General features: G+C 46.2%; 1 protein-coding gene across 4 annotated transcripts in view; it reads left to right on the forward strand.

Annotated features, from left to right (window-relative positions):
• The window catches only part of PPFIA3 (protein tyrosine phosphatase, receptor type, f polypeptide (PTPRF), interacting protein (liprin), alpha 3), a 92224-nt gene that overhangs the window by 54337 nt on the left and 26215 nt on the right, over positions 1 to 11672 (forward strand). For 3 of the 4 annotated variants that reach the window (XM_015423142.1, XM_015423151.1, XM_015423159.1), the window contains exons 15-17: positions 3326 to 3525; positions 5497 to 5719; positions 7078 to 7244. In XM_015423142.1, coding sequence (XP_015278628.1) covers positions 3326 to 3525; positions 5497 to 5719; positions 7078 to 7244 — 590 coding nt within the window. The remainder of the gene's footprint in view (positions 1 to 3325; positions 3526 to 5496; positions 5720 to 7077; positions 7245 to 11672) is intronic. The other variant, XM_015423166.1, reaches the window with a different exon arrangement.

The raw sequence follows: 11672 nt of genomic DNA on the forward strand, positions 1-11672 counted from the left end.
TGTCACATGGGGTACGTCTGTTGCCGGACATCTCCTTTCTACCGAAGATAGTGTCGGAATTTCATTTGAACTCCAAAATCTTCCTGCCTGACTTCTTCCCTTGCCCTGGCAGGGAAGAACAACGCCTTCTTCACACTCTCGCTGTCAAGAGGGCACTCCTCTTCTACCTGAATTGGACTCAGTCTACTAGGAGAGATAATACTCTGTTCCTCTCATACTCCAACGCCTCACTGGGGTCAAGGATCTCAGCTCAGCGCTTGTCAAAGTGGATCGTTCGGACGATTAGGTTATGCTACCTGTTAGCTAAGTGTCCCCTCCTTGCACGCTTGACGGCGCTTTCTACCAGGTCGATGGCAACCTCCACAGCTTTCATGAAGGGCGCATCGCTGTCCTCTATCTGTCGAGCGGCCACGTGGTCCACGCCAACCACGTTCATTAAACATTACGCACTAGACGTTCGTGCTCAGAATAAGGTTGATCTGGGTCGTCTGGTCTTGTCCTCTGCAGAGCACTGAGCCTGACAGCGCCCACCTCCAGGTGAGCCACTGCTTTTCAATCTCCCATAGGTGTGATGCACAGAGACCACGAAGAAGATAAACAGGTTGCTTACCTGTAACTGATGATCTTCGAGTGGTCATCTGTGCAGTCACACCGCCCGCCCATCCTTCCCCACTGCTGTCATCCTCAGTCATTTTCCTTACACAGCTTTGGTTGATAGCGGTCAGAAGGAACTGGCAGGATGTCTGCGCTCCACCCCCCTGGGCATGTCCAGTTGGGGTTCCCGCGCAGGCTCAGGGTGGAGGCGTGAAAATCCCGTTGTGAGCTTTGTACAACACCGATCAGATCAGCGCAAGCGCACTAGATCCCATAGATGTGACCGCACAGATGACCACTCGAAGATCATCAGTTACAGGTAAGCAACCTGTTTTTCTCCTTCAAGTAGACGCACTACATACCATTCATGTATTGCTGAGGATCCACTCGGTATATTTCTCTAAAATCATTTCCATAGCTTCCATTTTTGGGATCTTTTTTTGGTCAACCAACTTCAAAAGCTTCCCTCGTGATTGTACTGCTGTCATTTTAGGTGTAGGCCAGTTTTGCACCCTTGTTTCACTTGGTAGGTGTGTGCATGGGTGTGTGTGTATGACATGGTAAATGAGAGAGCTGTGCAGGGCAGGCTCAGGGAATTTTCTCTCCCCCAAGCAAGGTGCACCCGTGATCTCTTGGGCCCACACCACTGCCAAGTAGGTTGACACCAAGCTTGGCTCGGACCTCAGATAATGATGTTCGTCATTATCTGTGCCACTGGTGATGGGGACGAAGCTGCTTGCAGGAGAGGCCCTTGAGTGACTTGGCTGGAGGTTCAGCCCCGAATCTCCAGCTTTCTCTGTTCCCTTCCCCATTTCCTATCCAAAAGCACCATCCCTTGCAGGTTGTGCTACTTTATTATTATACTTCTAAAAAAAGATAACATTGTCTGTGCTTTCCAATACATGTGCACATCACCCATGAGCTATTTTGCTTTAGTTTATCATGCCCTTCTTAATTTTGGTGGTGCTTATGATAGTGCAGAAAACAGGAGTATCAACAGCAGTTGTGAACCCACGTAGAAGGACCAGGAGATTTTGGATCATCTGGACATTTACGATGGGGGGGAGGCAAAAAAGGAGGTGGGATCCTCCACTGACAATTAGACATTTCCGTGGCAGACTTGAAAGCACACAATTATTTGTGTGCACATCTTGAAAAATGCTGAAAGGGTTAAAAAAGATCTAAATTAAAAGCCTTCCCAACCCACCCACTCCAGCAGCTGCCAATTAATCATGTCTGTTGTAGGCTTGAATGCACACAATTGCTTATGCACGCATCTTGAAAAGATTTGAAAACTGTTGTGGGGAAATATGCCAGAGTGCCCACCTGTATTACTTTGCCTTTTTCTAACTCTTTGGTAGTGATTGTTGGGAAGGAAATTGCAGATGGGGTGGGGTTTAAAGGGAACAACTTTGCATTGGTAAGTCATAGGAACAAAACCAAGTGCAATGGATTATGGGCAATATAGCATGCGGGGACGCCAAAGGATTCTAGTGTGGAAGCGCCCTAGGGTACTCCAGCTTCCTTCTCTAGGATGTGGCAAGCCAAAAAACCCCACACATTTAGACCTCTCTATCAAACCGTGCAACAAAAATGAAGAAGTATAGGCAACTGGGCAATTTAGCATTAGTGTACTTAAATAGTTCACAATTTATTTTTACTAACAAATGTCAGACCCAGTGAGCTTGTGGATGCAGATAGGCAGGGCTTGGTTATGAAACTGGGAGAGAACAAGTGTAGCGGGAGAGGGAAGGTGGGTATTGGAAAGCGTAAGTGACGCCATGGATCAGGGGAAGGTACAGGGTTTCACAGGAAGTAGCAGGGCGGGGTTAAGGGCAGTGGGTTGAGTACAAGGGGACACTGGTGGAGTGAGGGGGTATACATAGCTAGCCTGATTGTGTATTTGGGGTTGTCAGTGTTTGTTGGATAGGAATGACAAGCAGAAGGTGGGGGAGACTGTTGAAGCCAGTCAAAAGAAAGCCAAGCAGAGAGTTTAAAAAAAGGAGAGGGGAATGGCTGTGGTGCTGAAAGAGCATTGAATGGGTCAGGAATGTCTAGTGATAAGTCAAACATTGGGTTGGATCCAGATCAGTCTTACCTAAATTGCCCTCTTACCACATGCACATGGTGGTCAAAGGAGACCCCCTTCCTCTCTTTTCACCAGCAGAAAAGCTGGTTAAATCTAACCCATTGTCAGGATCTTCCCCAGCCCCTCATCTTCCTCCTCCAACACAGGCAGTCCCTGACGGACATAGAGGCAGATTCCAGAGGGTGATGGGTTCACTCGGCAGAACGGGCTGAAAACCTGGGAGATCACATCTGAGGGTCAGGAAGGGTTGTGGTGTGGTGGACGGAATGCTTTGGTGGTTGTGTCCCTTACCTTTTCTCACTCTTTTCCCCCACAACATGATTTCTTCTCTCTTTTTTCCTCCCCCATTCCTGTTGGACATCCTCTTGGTGAGTGTCCCTCTTGACGTCACTTTTTTGGGGGAATGAGCTACCCTCACAGCAAAGGAATGCTGGGAGTCCGAGACAGGGGCAGGGGAGGGAAGTGGCCTTGGCTTCAGCGGTCATAGGCTTTGCTATAAGCCTCTCACTGTCACCTTTTAGTAAGTCACACGAGAGGGGTTTCTCTTGCCTCTGTGATAAACGACCTGTTCCCACCGCACGCTGGTGGGCAGCTGGGCAGCTGGGCCTCACTCTGTTCTCTTTCCCCTGCGCCTCCCGACAGGTGATACCCACTCAGGAGTGGGAAAGGGCCCAGCAGGCAGCTGGAGGCCCTTTTGAGGGCGGGTTGGACGGTTCGGATGAAGATGAGCGAGACCCCCTGTTCAGCTCAGCTGACCTGCTGTCCCCCAGTGGGCAGGCTGATGTGCAGACCCTGGCCATTATGCTACAGGAGCAGCTGGAGGCCATCAACAAGGAGATCAAGTGAGTTTTTCTGACCAGACCTAGCAGCAACCAAAGAGGAACACACAGTGTAGGTATACACAGGGGTCATTTCGTAGAAAAAGAGGTGCTGGAGCTCATTAGCGTAACTTATTTGCATATGCCACGCCCCCTGACATCACCGGAAGCGTGTCAGAAGGCAACACCCACCGCTCAGGCTCCACTGGACTGTTTTGGATTGCTAGCTATTGGGGGGGGGGCGTGCAGATCTGTCCTCACAGAGGAAGGAGAGCTTGTACCTGAATAAAACTTGGTCTTAAAGGTGCCACTGGACTGTTTTGGACCAGGGGGCCAGGGGGAGCTCTGCAGCTTACCTGGCTGCTTCTTGCTCTGACTGAGGGCTGCTGGGAGCAGGGGGTGGGGCTTGTTGCATGTGCCCACCCCCTGGGCTCTTTACTGACGGAGCTCCGCTCCTGTGTGCTCCTGCAGGAAATGACCCCAGGGTATACAAGGGAATAGCAATCTGTGTGAAAAAGACACTAAGACTAGTTCAATAATGACCAAAGTATTAATACAAATACAACCACAGAAGCACAATATTAAAGTAGAAAAATTTCAGAAGTGTGATGTAAAGCCTTGAGCCTCACAAGAGTGCATATAACATATTTGAAGATATATTGTTTATCAGTTACTGAGGAAGTTCTTCGAAACTGAGTTCTTCATATCCGGATTGTTCGTTTATATTATTCTTCATGCATCTTCACCTCAAGAAGAAGAAGAGAAGAAGAGATTGGATTTATACCCCGGCCTTCACTACCCAAAGGTGTATCAGAGTGGCTTACAAACTCCTTTCTCTTCCCCTCCCCACAACAGACACCCTGTGAGGTGGGTGGGGATGAGAGAGCTCTGGCAGAAACTGCTCTTTTCCAAGAACAGCTCTTATCAGAACTATGGCTTGCCCAAGGTCATCCAGCCAGGTGCAAGTGGAGGAGTGGGGAATGAAACCTGGTTCTCCCAGATTAGAGTCCATGCACTTAACCACTACACCAAACTGGCTCTCAAGAGGAATTTTTCTACTTTAATATTGTGCTTCTATGGTTGTATTTGTATTAATACTTTGGTCATTATTGAACTAGTCTTAGTGTCTTTTTCACACAGATTGCTATTCCTTTGACCAGACCTAGAGCAACCTTTCTGCCACAGGCATGTGTGCCAGGATCCACCACTCTGTATTCCTGCCCAGTCTCCTTTGTCCTGTTTTCCTGGAAACATTCCAACGCTTCGAGACTTCCCCCCACGCCTTTTGCACACACACTATCCACACTGTTTTTGAATCCCTCTCTGTCAGGACCTTACAGAGTGATGGAGTGGCCTCAGAGGATATAGCCCCAGCCCTTGGTCAATACACATAAGTCACTTGGTTTCGCATTGGGTGAGGGGATTGGCCTCATCACTGGTCAGTCTCTTGTCAGCAAGCAAATTTATATCCTCCAAGGAAAGAGTCTATTTTGATTTGGGCAGTGACTCTCTGACGTAAAGGGGGGAAAGGAGGACTTCACGGTTTTGTCTCGTGTGGCGTTCCCTTCAGGCCGACTTTCTGTGGGAGGCAAAGGACATGGGGCGTTCAGGGGAGCGAATGCCTCAGTTTTCATACTCCCCGTTAAGCTCTGCTGGTCTGCCCTCGCTGGGGCTTAGTGGAGAGCTTGCACCGCTTCAGCTGGGTGTGTCTTTCTGTTCTCCCTTATCCCCACTGCTCACTTTAGCTGGTAAAGCCTTCTGGGACTGGGTTGGAGCCTTCCTCCGAAGCGCCCAGTCATAACACATCGCATCTGGCCTGGCAGCAACAGTTTTCAGCCTGGCTGGCTGTATTGCGTTGCCTCTGGGTGGCCTTCAACCATCTCCTGAACCATCCCTGCAAACCCCCTAGCGCACAGGAAATGCACGTCTCTGATTATTCTATAATTGCTCACACCTTTTTCTCTCCCCCCCCCCCCCCCCCGAACTTTCTGTAAGATTGATCCAGGAAGAAAAGGAATCCACAGAACAACGGGCAGAGGAGATCGAAAGCCGGGTGACCAGTGCCAGCTTGGACGGTTCCTTGGGCCGATACCGCTCGGGTGCTTCCATTCCCCCCTCGGTCACCAGCTCCACTCTGGCCAGCCCCTCTCCTCCCAGCAGTGGCCATTCTACTCCCCGCCTGGCCCCCCACAGTCCTGCTCGCGATGGAGAGAAAATGGTATGTTGTGAATGGAGATGAGCAGCGAACCTGGACCTTAGGCAATTCCCCCGGTAGTGCCCTCGCTCTGAAGAGATGCTGCATCTCAGTAGTGGAGCATCTGCTTTGCATGCAGAAGGTCCCAGGCTCAACCCCCAGCGTCTCCAGTTAAAAGGACCAGATATTAGGTGAAGTGTAAGACCTCAACCCGAATCCTTGGAAAGCAGCTGTCAGAATTGACAATGCTGACCTTGGTAGACCAGTGGTATAAGGCAAGTTTTTATGCATCCTATGGGGTGCCTTGAAAGTTTCGTTCTCAGAACTTTTCAACTCGAAATTGCTTTATACTGGATCAGACCATTTCCTGTGCAGCTTGACACTGACAGTGGTCCTCCCCAGCAGTCCTCCGGAAATCATTTAACTGTAGATGGCAGGGTTTGAATCTGGGGCCCTGTACAGTTCAGACTTAATGCAAAATCATGGTTTATTTTAACTGTGGTTAGTCTGTGAAACCAGCGTGTGGGTTGCATATGATCACTGAAATCTGAAATCCTGACTCGGATAGCCCAGGCTAGCCCGATCTCGTCAGATCTCGGAAGCTAAGCAGGGTCGGCTGTGGCTAGTACTTGAAGGGGCGACCTCCAAGGAATACCAGGGCTGTGACACAGAGGCTGGCAATGGCAAACCACCTCTGAAATGTCTCTTGCCTAAAAAAACAAGCCTAGCTCACCACCGAGTGGTGCATAATGCTAAAAGCGCTAGAACTCTTGGCTGCCAGGCAATCTTATGATCTCCTGGCTATACTACACATAATGCCATATGATAATTATAATTAATTATTACTGAAATCTGAGTTTGCTGGTTTCATCACCTTTACTCTGGCCAGCTTTCTTTGTAGCTGGGAAATGCTTGAGGGCACTGCTAGGAAACAAGCCAGGATTACTTCAGGGTTTCTGCATTTGTATGTCATGCGAAACTATTTGACCCTCAGTCTGACTCAGCAAGGCTTGTGCTATTATTCTTCCATGGGGTGTCCTTTCCACAGTATGTGGCTTGTCTTGCTTGTTTGAGCCAAACTGTTTCTGGCGTTGTCCAGATATTTCTGACATGAGACCCCCTTTTCACTCTAATCTGACTGTGGCACATGATAATCTGTAGTGCAGGGGTTTAATCTGATGTTGTGTGGGAGCAATAGCATGTGCAGGGTCCCATTTTAGGGACAAGGCATTGAACTAAGTTGTTTTTAAGTACAATGGGTCTGTCTCTGGGCTGCAAGTTTCTACACAGCTTTCATACCTCAGCCCCCTCAAGCCTGAGGTGATTCCAGGGCTGTGAGCATCCCCTGGTAAAGCCTCTCTGTATCCTTCTGTCTTCCTCAGCAGAACCATGTTGTCAAGGAAGAGGGGCGAGGGTCTGAGGAGAAGGCCCTAGCACTGTGCGAGCCCCCAGCTCCCTCTACACCTCGCACAATGCGTTTAGAGCGCATGACCCAAGCCTTAGCCCTGCAGGGTGGATCGCTGGAAGACGGGCGGGAGCTGAGGACCAGGTAGGTTGCAAGGGGAGGTCGATCAGCAGATGTAGCTTGGGGAGCTGAGGTAAAGCCTAAATATTCTAGCTTGGTTGGTTGGTTGGTTGCTTTTGCCTCTAGCATGGCCACGTGTCCCCTCCCCCAATTCTGGCATTCTAGGCAGAATACCTCATGATTCTGCCTTTCTCTGAGAGGAATAACTTTTTTTAAAAAAAAATACCCATTTCCACTCATATTCATAGCCCCTTTCCTATTCTTCATGAGTGTGCTTCCCCTGAAACCAATGAAGTTATTTTAAAAAAGAACCACGGCCCATGCAGATTGCTTTACCTTTTTACATGGAACCATCTTCCCTTTTCCTTCTTGTTCCATAGATTCACCTTTCTGTTTTATAAAGGGAAGATATTAAAAGTATCAAAGGTTGTGTTTTTGGTTTTTTTTTAGGGAATTATGTTTCCACATTCCATGGAAGTATGATTTTAGGTTGCTTGAAAACAGCAAAGGTCATAGTTGGGGTCATTGGTCATCATTGGAGGTGTGCTAAATACTTAAGGGTTATGGCATGGCTTAGAAAGTGTAACAAATAGAAAGTGTGACAAATACACTGTCAAAATTAACCAAAGTGATCCTGTTGAGAGGTGGGAGAGTGGGAAAATTATCCTTTTTTTAAAGCTGGGAACACTTTTACATTCTGGACCTGAGAATCACAATTACTAGTGGATTGGTCTAGCTGAAATATTTTTATAATTTTTAATATTTCCCTTTGGTTATTGCTGATTGACTTCTGGTTTATCTTTTTCCTGATAATGTAAATTAAAAACCATCTTCCTAAAATGCCACGAGCATAGCCAGGGTGCCTTTCCCTTTCCTCAAGAGTGTGCCTCTCTTCTGAGAGGAATGAATTTTTTAAAAGACCCATTTAGACCCAAAAGAGCCATTTTTATTTTTTAAAAGAGAAGATATTAAAAAGATAGGAGAATGCGACGTGTGCAGCTCTGTGCTCCAAGATGCATAATGTGTCCTTCGATGCAGCTAGCATAAGACACAGGATCACTGCCGCATAGGAATTGCCTCCAAGAGAGAATTTCTGCCTGGCACAGCACCTCCTGACTCCCACAGTGCCATAAAAGTTGCGAAAGCTGCTGTAGACGGTAGCTTCTGAAACTTATGTGAGGGAGGCGGCCTAGGTAGATAAAGGAAAGCAAGTAGCCGCACACGGGAGGCTTGTATTCAGAAAAAGAGGGTTGAGGGTAGCAGCCATCTTATAAAGAGGTCTAGCCAGACGAGGACAGCAATGGTTTTTTCGCTAACCTGGCTCCTTCCTTCCTTCCTTCCTTCTCCCCCATCGGGAAAGGATACTGAATTGTGTGCTTGCTGGTGCCATCTGAAATTGTCACATGTAATGGTTAACTGAATTGTCAAGTTTATGTTAATTTTAATTCAATTTTAAATCACCGTGTATTTTTGGAAATGCTTTCCTTCTCACTGAGCCCATTTATGGGGAAGGGTGGATTATAAATCGAATAAATAAATACACAAATACACTAGTACATAAACACCTAGTGTAGTACATAAACACCTAGTTTCTTTAAATGAAACAAAGTCTTCAGGGCTAGATGAGCTGCATCCAAGGGTACTAAAAGAACTCACGGTTGTAATTTCTGAGCATTATTTTTGAGAATTCTTGGAGAACAGGTGAGGTGCCAGAAGATTAAAGGTGGGCAAATGTTGTCCTCATCTTCAAGAAGGGGAAAAAGGAGGATTCGGGTAACTACTGAACCATCAGCTTGACATCTATACCTAGAAACGTTTTAGAACAAAAATCAGAGTCCTTGAGCATTTAGAAAGGACAGCTGTAATTGGGTTTCTCAAGAACAAGTCATGTCAGACTAACCTTATCTCTTTTTTTGAGAAAGTTACTATCTTGCTGGATCAGGGGAATGCTGTAGACATGGTTTATCTTGATTTTAGTAAGGCTTTTGATAAGGTTCCACATAATATACTTGTTGACAAATTGGAAAAATGTGGTTTGGATCCTATTACTGTTAGGTCTATCTGTAACTGGTTGACAGATCGCACACAAAGAGTGCTTATGAATGGTTCCTCATCATCTTGGAGAGGAGTGACAAGTGGAGTGCCTCAAGGATCTGTCCTGGGACCTGTTTTGTTCAACATCTTTATCAATGATTTGAATGAAGGGATAGAGGGAATGCTTATTAAATTTGCAGATGATACTAAATTGGGAGGGGTAGCAAATACAGTAGAAACCAGAGTCAGGATACGGGATGATCTTGACAGGCTGGAAAACTGGGCTAAAACAAATTTAATGAATTTCAGTGGGGATAAATGTAAAGTTCTGCATTTAGGTAGCAAAAATCAGATACATAATTATAGGTTGGGGGAGACTTGTCTTGGCAGTAGTATGTGCAAAAAGGATTTAGGGGTCTTAGTAGACCATACACCGAACATGAGTCAGCAGTGTGATGTGGTTGCTAAAAAGGCAAATGTGATTTTGGGCTGTATCAACAGAAGTATAGTGTCCAGATCATGAGATGCGATGCTACCACTTTACTTTGCTCTGGTTAGACCTCACCTAGAGTATTGTGTTCAGTTTTGGACACCAGAATTTAAGAAGGATATAGACAAGCTGGAACGTGTCCAGAGGAGAGCAACGAAGATGGTGAGGGGTCTGGAGACCAAGTCCTATAAGGAAAGGTTGAAGGAGCTGGGTATGTTTAGCCTGGAGAGGAGATGACTGAGAGGTAATATGATAACCATCTTCAAGAACTTGAAGGGCTGTCATATTGAGGATGGTATGGAGTTGTTTTCTGTTGCCCCAGAAGGTTGGACCAGAACCAACGGGTTGAAATTAAATCAGAAGAGTTTTTGGCTAAACATTAGGAAGAACTTCTTGACAGAGTGGTTCCTCAATGGAACAGGCTTCCTCAGGAAGTGGTGGGCTCTCCTTTGAAGGTTTTCAAACACAGGCTAGATGGCCATCTGAGAGCAATGCAGATTCTGTGAACTTAAGCAGATCGTGAGAGGGAGGGCAGGAAGGATTGCATCAGTGCTTAGTTCTTGTGGCCTTTTTTTTACATGCCCTGGGAAATGCTGATTGCCACTTTGGGGTCAGGAAGCAATCCTGGAGGTTTTTCGTCATCTTCTAGGCATGGAACAGCGGTCACTGTGGGTGTGGAGGGGGAGGTATTTGTGAGTTTCCTGCATTGTACAGGGGGTTGGACTAGATCGGGGTGGCCAAACTTGCTTGACGTAGGAGCCACATAGAAAAAACATCAGATGTTTGACAGCCGCAAGACATGAACAAATATTACTGGTAAATATGCAGATTTGCTTTTTACTAACATTAAATGAGACTACCAAAATAATAACAAAAGCAGTAAAAGCAGATATAGATAATGATATTTATTTGTCCAATGATATTTGTTTGCTAATGATATTTAGCTTCCCCAGCCACCCTGCCGGGAGCCGCACAATATGTGTTAAAGAGCCGCATGCGGCTCCCGAGCCAAAGTTTGGCCACCCCTGGACTATTCTATGATTCTATGAAATAAATGACCCCTCCCCCTGAAGGCTCTGCTCAGGCACACGGAGGGCAAAAGCTTACATGAGGTAAAAAAAGAAACGTGTTTTTGTGTGAAGGAGAACAGGACAGGAGGAGGAAGAAGTAGTGTGTCCAATGTGGTATTAATGGTCAAAATAATCTGAGACATCCAGGTTCAAATCTACCACATACTTCCATAAAACTTGGGTGATCCTGGGGCAGCCGACCTCTCTTAACATAACCTACCTCACAGTGTTGTGGGGATGAAAATGGGGAGAGGAGAACCGTATATCTTGCCCTGGGCTCTGTAGAGGAAGGGCAAGATTTAAAAACAAAAAACAAAACCCTAGATAGGTAAGTAACACTTCAGGTTGAAGGTGAGGTTGCATTTTCAAGTGATTAACCCAGGGGCTAGGGTTCCCAAGTACTTACCGTGATCCGGCGCGGGAAACATGCTCCCTGGCTAGAGATGTAAAATTTCCAGAAATTTTGAAGCTCGGAAAAAACCCCGTTTTTCCCCAGAAAAAAATGGAAATTTTCGGGAAAATTGAAAAAATGCTACATTAGCATTTCTTTTGTCTTTTCTAGATTGAAAGTCATTCTGTTACTTTAGGAACATAAAATATGACTATGGAAATGTTTAGTTGGCATGAAATTATCACAACTAGCATATTAAAAATATAGTGTATCCAAACAATTATTACAAACAGAATACCCACCCACATGCAAAAACAAAACTGAAACCTTTTAATTTTCTTCTGACAGTAGCACCTCCTAAAGGAAGAAATACATCTTGTTCTTGCATTGAAGAGTTCAGTTTGTAACCTAGGACTTGCTTGTCCTCAGTGCACAGAAATTAGATCAATCTGATACCATATATATAT

The sequence above is a fragment of the Gekko japonicus genome, unplaced genomic scaffold (genome assembly GCF_001447785.1).
Source record: "Gekko japonicus isolate JY-2015 unplaced genomic scaffold, Gekko_japonicus_V1.1 scaffold1358, whole genome shotgun sequence".
In the NCBI taxonomy this organism is placed as follows: Eukaryota; Metazoa; Chordata; class Lepidosauria; order Squamata; family Gekkonidae; genus Gekko; species Gekko japonicus.